Below are 10,615 nucleotides of genomic sequence, written 5' to 3'. Positions count from 1 at the left end.
TAAAATGAGAATTGAAAGAAACTAATGAACGATGCCAGGTGCTTTACACATATTACCTCCCTCTTCAAAAGCAGCTTGCGAGAGTATTACTTGGCTGTGGAATTTTCTCTGGGTCAAGGACAAAGCCTGAGATTTAACCAAGTTCTCTGGGATTTTGGTTTCAAGGTCCCTTCTTTCACACAGGAGGGCCTTTTCAGCATGACATGAAAAGTCCCTTCCTTTGAGACTTATCTGGGGATCCCTCACCTCCTCCCACGTGTTAAATACATTCCTCACTTGCTTCTGGGGCTCAGACACCAAGTCTGCCATGAGGGGACAGGAAGTTATTCACTCGTCTGCAGTTATATGCAGAGGGCTGTTTCTGACCAAATTTCCCAAGTACTCCAGGCAAAAGCAGTTTCTTTGCTTGAATCCTACATAACATGGAATGTGCTCCATTATTCATTTTTACCGATTATCTTGTTAAGTCATTTTTTTTCTTGCCAAATTTCCCATGTAATTGCTTCAGTACTGCCTCATTTTTATTATGAAAAACCTGGCATGAGAATGTGAACAACAAAAAAAAAGGGCCACATACTAACCCGACAAGCTCAGGGGAGGTCAGCATGGCGGCCCTACAAACTCGGAGATGGAAATAACCCCATAGGATGGTCCGAACATAAACATTTCTAACCAAAAGCAGGTCATGGCATGTCCTGGGCCTGGAGCTTTCTGGACGAAGGTCAATCTCTGCCTTAAGTGAGCTTGTCTTTTGTCTTTTTTGCATCTAAGATAACATACCTTTGAAATATCAGTCATCTCTTTTTCTCCAGAACCCGCAGGGCCTACCCCACAGAGCCCCTGAGGCTATCCTGGCCCCGGCCTACCATCTCTAGATGCTGTGAATATTAATTAGTAACTCTCCTGCACCCGCCCACGTGAAAGAAGTAAGTGTCCCTCCTGTTTACTTTTTATCCAGTCCCAGAGATTTCTCGCCTTTGCTTCTCCCGCCCTTAATCGACCTCCAATGAACCCTCTTCCGTCTCCTCCTGACTCTAACCTATGACAGAAGCCGCAGAACTGCTGTTCTCTGGAGCATTTTCTTAATCCTTGAGAAAGGACTGAGATTTTGCTTCCCAGCGATGGTCGTCAGTTTGGCTCAGATAAACTCAATAAAATTCTCTGCAGGTTTGGACGTTTCTTCCTTCGACAAGAACTTCTGCTAATTTAAAGTGTTTATGACTAAGTAACTAAAGGCATTTGTTTTAGGCTAACGGAAGGGCCTTTAAAATACTTTTCTACTTCTTTTTGGTTTGGTTTAAGGATCACTTAAAAATTACGAATATGTGGACAATAAAGGGGAAAATTCACTTATGTTTTTATCTTAATAGTTCTCATTTAGGATTACACAATTACAGGACTGTGTAATTTTCAACACAATTTCATGCTTGTGTACTTCTGATGTAAGTAGTACGATAAAAACGTAACGCAGTATGATCACTTAAGTTTCTCTGGAATATCGTAAAAAATCCTTAAGCAATAAATTCACGTTCGACGAAGCATGAAAGTGATGCTAACTGAAAGGTCGAGAAGGTTTTCCCATTGTACCGAGATCTTAATGGATGCGGACCACTGGCATTACAGATAAGGTCTCATTACAGAAACCAGGGTCACGATGGCCCAGCAGAACAAGAAGAAAGGGAGCAGGAAGAGGGGACAGTCACATCCTTAAGTTTCTTCCCTTCCCTTCCCGGCCTGACACACCCAGGGCAGTATGCTAGACGCCATACCCTGGAGAAGCATCAGGGACTCTAATCCGAAAAGCTTTGTCAGCTTTAAGGTAAATGCTGGCGAGGAGCCGCTGACACCTTCATACTCATTTGTGGATATTCAAAACAAAAAAGGGGTGGCCCACTTAGAGAATCCTGTCCCCGGACTACTCGGCCGTGAGAAGCCCAGGCTACACCAAAGTGACAGGTGACGCGCCCCTGCCCCGGCCGGCAGCTCGTCACCAGTACCTCGTCCTTAGATTTGATAAGAGAGTGAAAGCTCTTGAACAACCTGAAGGCACATTGAACTGGTAACAGACACTTCCTGGTCAGAGGATGGAACCAGAACCTCATCTGTTTGAGGCGGGGGTGACGTGCCCAGGGCAGGCCCGAGATAACGCAGTGGCATAGTGATCATTTCTAATGAAAACCACTGGAGAAGCAGGGAGCAGCTGGAGCTCTCTGAGTCGCCTCTGCTCCCCGCATTGCAGGGAACAAATCTCCATGAGAGGTCCCCCCCTGGCCCCCCCCAAGCTGAGAGACAAGCTATCACTAGAGTTAAGGTCTGGAGCCAGAAGGCCACACAGGGGGGCCTGCGGCACCTCCTGGGCTCACCGCCCAGTCCCAGGCCACACTCGGCTCCCTTACGAATGGGCCCTGCCTTCTTTCGTCCTGTGGATTTCTCACGAATGTAACGCCTCTTTGTCTAGAAAGTATTAAAAAGTGCCTAGTTCGGTCGCATCTTTGAGCCTCCTGTTGCGAGCTGAGCATCGTGTCGTGAGTGTGCCGGGCACGTGCATTCAGCTGGCGCTTCTCCTGGTCATCTAGCCTTGTGTCGATGTAGTGACGCTATTATTAGTCCAGCCGTGAGAACTGGAGGAGGATGGAGGAGGCGGATTCTCCCCTTCCCCAGAGGGAGGAAGAAACTTCCAAAGGTCGTAGGGGATTATACGAGGAGTGCCAGGGTTCAGCCTGGGCTTAAAACGGGAATGAGCCTCAGGATCGCTGTGGCTTTGGGGAAGGAGAAGCTGCTTTGCTGGGATTAGGTGACTAAGAAACGGGCTGAGAAGCAGACGACAAGACTAGCGTTTCTTGCTTAATAGAGCCTTCATAGTTTTGGTTGTAAAATACACTTTAAGACAGTTTAGATTTTCATCAATAAGCTTAAAGTTTCAGCTTTTCAGTTCGGAGGTTGAAAATCTATAGGTGAAAAATCATCGCTTCCCATTTATAGTGCATAACAAGGAATGACCCGAGGAGGACACGTTTCTACGGTCGTGAGTCACCTGGCTCCTTCGGTTCCACCTCCCAGGGCTGCCAGGGCGGCCTGACTCAAAGGCCCTTCTGAGCACTTCGCTCCCCTGCTCCGCCCCGCAGTGGCTCCGTGTCTCCCAGAGTCAAGTCCAAGACTTTCGTGTCACTCACGAAGGCCCCACACGCTCCGTCCTACCCGGCAGGTAGTGCGTGCTCCTGTGAGCCTCGTCCGGGCTTCCTGCTCACGCCCGTGTGCGCTGGTTACACACGCCGTCTGGGCTTCCTGCTCACGCCCGCGTGCGTCGGTTACACACGCCGTCTGCCTAGTGTCTCTCCCGCGTCCTCGACTGGCTAATTCCAACCGCTCCTTCGCTTCGCACTCAGGACCCGCCTCCTCTCCGAAGCCATCTCCTACCCAGGCTTTTGTGGTTTTCTAGCTTGCCTTCTCTACCACATTTTATCAAAACCTATGAGCCTATCTGCTTTACCAGCTACTTTTGACCAATATTTACTTGTCAGGCATTTTTCTGGGCCCAGGGCATAGACAGACCAGGTTCCTGGCCTTTATGATAGCAAAATGGGCTCTTGCTATTGAGTGCGCCTTCTTCGAGTGCGTCTGCCGTAGAACGCTGGCTCGTGCTGAGCGGTGTCGCAGGCCCGCCCCGCCGAGGGGCTCTGCCCTTCCCTTCCCTTCCCGTTGCCCTTTTGACACCGCTCAGTCAGCCTGGGCTAGAAAACTCCTCTGACTCACTGACGCCCTCTCTTCGTAGGTACTCGTCACCCCACGGCGTTGTCTAGGAATGGGCCAGCATACAAAGGAAGGACGATGACGCATGGGGAACGTTCTTCTTTTTGGGGGGTACGATCGGCCTGTGCCTGCTGCTCTGGGATGCGTCGGCCCTCTCTCGTTTATCCGAGACTCTCCGGTGGGCACGTCTGCGGAAAGAGAGGCCTGAGAGGCTGTCCCGGGCCTGCTGGGCCCACAGGACAAGCCAGCTCTCAGCGGCCTCCGAACCAGGGCGCCGTCAACGCTCGGTGAGGAGAGCGTAGGGGAGGCTGGACCTGGTGCCTCGTTTTATTTCTCATCTGTAATGATGCTGCGGACCCCGCCTCGTACACGCACATGTGCTTCACATTGGAAAGGACCCTGGGCACTGGGCTGGATGGCTTTAAGCCGGCACATCCAGGATGGATGGTAGCAGGTACCCCCGAGTTGCTGAGAGGTACAAGAGTCACGGAGAATGGGCGGCACAAAGGATGCTCTGCATACAGACGAGAGTTTGACTTCAGATCGGCCGCAGAGCTGGGCAGGGCACACAGTGCCGCCGACAAACGGCAGGACCACACAGCGGGGCCATCGGAGCCGGGCAAAGGTCATCGGGGGAAGGGAAAGCCACAGCCACAGCACGGAGCCGCGTGGGTCTCCCCAGTGTCCTCCGCGTGTGACATGGGCAGGAGCTGGAGGGGTGTCCTTCTTCTAAGAGCTCTAGCAAGTCCCTACGGCCCCGGCGGCCCCAGCATTTAGGAGCAGGAGTAGATGTGACCGCGTGTGTCAGAAAGAGACACTGGGGTGTCATGTGAGGCGCCGCCTGGGGTTCGGAGGGTGGGTAGGGAGAACCATTTGAATGTGGGTGCTGCTGTCCCTAAGCCTGGAAACCCCCAAAGCAGGACATACGTATGGGCTCCTGGGAGACCGACTAGAGTTAACGTCACTTAATCCATGGGTACCTCCAAGTTGTCACTTCACATTCTTAACATTTGGAGAGGAGTTGGTGGAAGGCAAAAGAAAAAGCCCTATCTGAAAACACATTCACGTAGAGGGTGTTTCGATGAGAGAGCCGAGTGTCATAGTGTGGGGTGCCGACACCCCACGGCAGGGAGGGAGAAACCAAGGCCCAGGGTGGAGTCCAGGGTTCAAAGGGATGTGAACTATTGTGCTACAGAGAAAAAAAATCATGGCCAAAAGAGTTTGGAGACAATCGGTCAAACAAAACCAAACAGGTTTCTTTACCGAAGGGATTCCGAAGCGCTTCAATGGGCTGAAGTACGTTGTGAACGGGGGTGATCGCAGCTCCCTACGTGACTTTGGGGAGAATTAAAGGACCTGATACTTGCAGAGAACCAGGGACGAGCATACAGTAAGTGCTCCAGGCAAGCGAGCTGTTTCTGTCCCCCCTCTCCAGGAGGGGGACATAGTAGAAACCCATCGCCAGTTTATTTGGCATGGTGACGTCCTCTGTCCCCCACTGGGTGTCTCTGGACACCAGAGTCCAGTGGAGCACACTTTGGGAAACAGTAGACTCAGGAATGTCCCTAGCATCTTTTTCTGCGGTTGTTATTATTCTAGTAGACGACTTAATAGACGCGTCATGTCTAATATTATCAGTAACAATGAGGGCAGTTGGATGAGGACTTGTGGCTGAGGGGGTCAGAGAGCCTGACGTGGGAAAGCTGAGACTCCGACTGCGGCCCGATGGCTCCAAAGCCGCTGAGCTGAACTTGAACTCCGCAGTTATAAACCCCGCGAGAGCTGCCGACTGCTCCCCCCACAGCCGACGCTCTCCCAGACGAGCTCGTCGACCCCGCGCTTCCCCGCGCGGCCCAGACTCACCATTTTTCTCCACTGGCACGTGGCAGCGGGGACAAGGCTTGGTGGTTTTCTTGATGGTTTCTTTGGAAGATTCTTCCCACCGAGCCCGCTCTGCCGCCTTCTCGTCCACTCTGTAGGCCTGGGGGAATAAAGACGCGGGAGTGGAAAGTCAGATCTTCACATGCGGGTTGAAGCGTGGGTTCCGTAAATGCTGGTGTGGGAAATCCTTAGAGAGGGACGTGCCCTCAGGCAAGCGGCTCGGCCGTAAACTCACTTGACAGGTGGCGGACGGGGCTGGGCCCGCGTGGGTCGTGGTTTTCTGCGCACGCGGTCTGCGCTTACAAGCTGAGAAAAGATGGCTCAGTTTTATAGCGCGAGGCCCTCTCTTTTATTATTTTAAATAATTGTGATAAATAACGCCGATCGGGCGCTTAAATATGCAGGCAAGGTGATAAATGCTCCAAAACACTTCTCGCGAGATGCTCCGTCTGGTGGATATGCTCGTTTATTTATTAATTTTTTCACACTGAGGATTAGATGAGTTAAACTCTTGCCCAAAGCTGGTAAGTTGGAGAGTCTGTGTGACTCCAAAAGCTTTGCTTTTACACTTTCTACTACATCATTCTCGCACCTAGAAAACGGGAGACTTTGAATGTCGCCACAGAAGCGACAGGAACAGGGACAAGGGAATGAAGTGGATGTGACGGAGAAGGTGGCCGTGGGAACTGGGGAGAGACCGACTGTGGGCCCCAGAGCCAGCTGCCTGGGTTCGAACCTCAGCTCCCCCAAGTGGTCGGCTGAGGAAAAATGTTCGTTAACTGGAAGTTCTCATCTCGTAGATGGGAATAAAAACTGCCTGATGCATTGGGGGTGTCGAGGGTGAGGTGGGTTAATTTTTTTTAAAGATTTGGAATGAACATCTGACACATAGTGTTAAGTGATAATATGAATTACCTCGGGATCTATAAGACGGCAAGCTCTCAAAAACGTTTGCTAATATTATTCCTGTCGGAGGACTAAATTATCCCCGACTCTTTCTACACAAAGGAGGAGCCATTTCAAAGCAGATGTTTGCTCTGCACCTGTCTAATTAATCATTCGAACGCTGCAATCTCTTCCACTGGCTTCGACACTGAGTGACGTGTGCTGGGAAAGAACTGGTACATTTTTGGATTCTGTATGAGAACCTTGTGGTCAGAAATAGATTTCGAAATGTTAATCTGAACGGAATCCCTCTACCTTGGCCTTGAGAGTGTTTAAAATTTTTTCTGTTATGCTTTAAAATGAATACAGTTGTGAAAATCATTTTATTAACTTATAATGGCTCTCAAAATATTCCTAGAGCTATTTTTAGGTTAAGAAACTACTGAAAATGCCTAAAAATAGAAATGTGTGAAGAAATCAAACACCGTGATACCATGAAATGCTCTAATACTCTGATATTACTCAAGTAATAATACCGATAATACTTCACATGTTTATAACACAGTTTTTACACTGACATTTCCACTATTTCAGTCGATGCTCACAATAACCTAGATAAATCAGCTGGGTGAACATCAAACTTATTTTACAAATGAGGCTTCTGAGTAGGGAAAAGGCCGGGCGCCAGGTTCAAGGATGCTCACCTCATACAGAGCAGCATTACTGCCAGTCAAATGCAAGAATTTGGAAAACCAGAAAGATGGAAGCCCAACCCAGAGATGCTCCCACACAGGTTCTCACCCCAGCTTTGTGCTTTGAGGATAAAACTCTGCCCAGCCCTGTCACCTCCCAGCATGTGGCTATGCTCAGAAACTATGACCTTGGTGAGCAGTCATCCGCAGGTGACTGCGCTGAGTGAGGTGCCCAGATGAGATGTAGGATCTGCTGAGCAGAATGCTTCACCTCAAAGACGGATCCAACGTCTATCATTTCATCAACAGATTTCACATATTTTTGAGATGTTTAAGTGGTCTGGACATTAAGAATGTAGTATTATGAGGTTAACAACTGTGTTTATATCTAAGTTGCAGCATTTAAAGGTTTTTACAGTAATTAGTATTTCTGTCTCCGTTATTTCCAATAGAAAGTGAATTCTTCTGGGGCCGGATGATGTCTGCGCGCTCCTCACACAGTGTCTGGTCCCTAGCAGGCACCCAGGACATTGTAGCTGCGTGAATGAATGGATGACGCACCCACAAAGGCCCTAATTTGACAGTATCTGGTATAGGACCCTGTGATGCACTTGGGGTGCAGCCCTAGGGGCTGGCGTGGGGTGAAACCAATTTCTCTCTGTTAATCAGCTATCCCATTCACAAAGGAAACTTCTTTTATAACTCAGAGAGTGTCACAAAGGAAACTTCTTTTATAACTCAGAGACAGTGATTTTCACATCTGTATTCATTTTAAAGCATAAAAGAAAAAATTTTAAACACTCTCAAGGCCAAGGTAGAGGGATTCCGTTCAGATTAACATTTCGAAATCTATTATAAATCATGTGATTTGTGAATACTTTGTTTGATTAAAGCAGGATCAGTTTAACAGCCAAGAAGCAATTGCAGGGCACTGATAATGTCCTTTGGCTCAGGGACAACATAAGGGCCCCTTGAGGCTGAGAGCCCAGCGGTAGAGCTGTGGTTAGTGAGAACCACCGCAAGATTTAGTAAGCAGGTTTATATTTTAAGCACGTATAATCCCATCAGGTCAGATTCACATGAGGTCCAAACCCTCAGCGATAACACTCGCACCAAATATTTCTTCTGATCGTATGTTCCAAGCTTTTCTTTGTAAGGTCCAGGAGCTTATAAATCTAGCAATGGTTTAAAATTGCTTACTAAGGTGTATACTTCAGAGAACTATACCATTTGACTTATTAAAAACTAATTTCAAAATGCTGCTTCTCGGCCGCGAAGCACACTGTGTGCTAAGTGCAATTTCTCCCAGGTCTATACACCGAAAAATGCTGGATAAAAAAATCTGGAAGAAAATCTGGAAGAAAATCAGCTAATGCTTGGCTGATCTGGTGAAGGAAGGGAGATCCTTGAGGACCAGAATAAGAAAGAGAAACTCCTGGTTAAGGGAGAGCAACCTGGTGTTTGCTCTGGGGCTATTTCCCTAGTTCTGGGCTGCGCAGGCCCTGTGAGTTCAGGCAGAGAGAACCTGGGGCCAGAGTGGGGTGCAAGGTAGAGCTGAATTTTCCCATTACACACAAACGACCTGTCCTCCTGAGGGGTGACATCCTCAGGTGATGAACTAGCGGGAAAATCCTCCCAGAACTGAGGATCGATGAAGAATTCATAAAGTATGCGCTGGTCTCGGCCTTGGTTCTATGGTGAGACAGGCCGGGGACACAAAGTCCTCCTGAGAATCCCTAACCAGCAAGCCTCATACACAAGGCCTGTGAAAAGGACTCATATTATATAATTAGCTTAAACAAGAATCTGATCCAAAAGCTCGATTTGAAATACTCCTAGGTTGGTGGTATATCCAGGAACCAGGAAGTAAAAATATCTCCTGTCACGTAAGGTACTTTAAAAAAGACTAACAAACAAAATTCCAAGAAACTTGGAATCAGGATTAAAAAGTCACATAATACAGGAGCATATAAGCTATCATGAGTGAAAGTAGACGAAACGGGAAACTGTAGAATCTGACCAGCAAAAATCATAGATATTGGAATGATCAGATAGAGCGTACAAAATAAATATGTTTGATATGCTTAAAAAAATTTAAAAGGTATGAAAAGTATGATAAAAGAATAAGAGACTACGATAATTAACCAGGCAGTTTTGAAAAAGGAATAAATTTCTTCGTTTTGCTCATTTTTCTGAATACAAAATACTAATATCTAAAATGAGAAACTCAGTGGATGAGTTATACATCAAATTAGACACAATGAAGGGAGACTTTGTGAATTGGAAGTTGGAGTTGAAGAATTACTCAGACTACGGATGAGAGAGCAAAAAATGAAAACCATAACAAGGAGATTAAGAAACGGGGGGCGAGGGGGATAGGATGAGAAAGTACAAACTTCTCTAGAGTTCTAGAAAGAGGTAACAGAGCATAAAGGAGAAACAGTATTTGATGAGACAGTGGCAAAGAAAACACAGAGTATCTGCAAAGAAGTTACAATTATTCTGACATCTGATTTCTTAACCCATGGATATTAACAGACAGTAGTACAATATCTTCAAGGTACTGAAAAAAAAACAAAAAACACCAGCTTAGAATTCAACGTAAGCATGAAGCATGAAGAATAGGTATGAATCAAAACACTTTTGGACATAAAATACACAGTATTTCTCATCAACGGTCCTTCACTAAAGGAACACCCCAAAAGGATATAAGTCCAAAAAGAACACCTGAGCCTCAAGAAAAAAAATATGAGCAAAGAAAATGGTGACGTGTGGGTAAGTCAAAGTGAATATTGACTACGTAAAACTGTTAAAATAATGCTTAATTTGTTGGCTTAAAAAAATCAAGGTAGAACTAAAATATTGGACAAGAACAGCATATAAGTGAGAGAATTAAGTAGTTTTAAGGTGCTTGTATTATTTAGGTGGAGAGTATTAGACTTTGTTACGCTAATATCCGTTTAAATTTCTAGAGTAACCAGTAAAAAAACAACAACAAAGTATTTTGTTTCTAAACAAGAAAAAATAGAATAAATGAAAAAAGCAAACAAACAAAAGTTAGTGAAGAAAGGAGGCAAGAAATGAAGGACTCGAAATATAGAAAGAGATGGAAAGTACGAAATGAAACGGCGAAAATGGCGGCCAACATCTCAGTAATCGCAACCATGTTTAGTGAACTGTAACCTAGAGCGGGCCAAATCTGATCTGTTACTTGTACTGTTAATAAAGTTTTATTGGAACATAGCCACGTTCATTCATTTATATATCATCTCTGGCTACTGATGGAATTCAGCTGCGTGTAGTTTCCCGGCTGTCGACTGGGGTCATTCTCAGCTTCTAGGGGCTGCCCGCCTGCCCTGCCTCGTGGCTCCTTCACCAACAACGGCAGTGGTGGATGAAGTCCTTCT

At 46.9% G+C, this 10,615-nt stretch overlaps 1 protein-coding gene across 1 annotated transcript in view; it reads right to left on the bottom strand.

Moving 5' to 3' along the window:
• The window catches only part of PRKN (parkin RBR E3 ubiquitin protein ligase), an 899,371-nt gene that overhangs the window by 1,510 nt on the left and 887,246 nt on the right, over window positions 1–10,615 (bottom strand). Inside the window, exon 11 of the mRNA XM_011373769.1 lies at window positions 5,614–5,731. Within this exon, the coding sequence (XP_011372071.1) occupies window positions 5,614–5,731 (118 nt within the window). The remainder of the gene's footprint in view (window positions 1–5,613; window positions 5,732–10,615) is intronic.

This window comes from Pteropus vampyrus, unplaced genomic scaffold (assembly GCF_000151845.1).
Source record: "Pteropus vampyrus isolate Shadow unplaced genomic scaffold, Pvam_2.0 Scaffold230, whole genome shotgun sequence".
NCBI lineage: Eukaryota > Metazoa > Chordata > Mammalia > Chiroptera > Pteropodidae > Pteropus > Pteropus vampyrus.
Note: the sequence above shows the minus strand (reverse complement) of the source record. Positions and strands in the feature narration are given on the sequence as shown.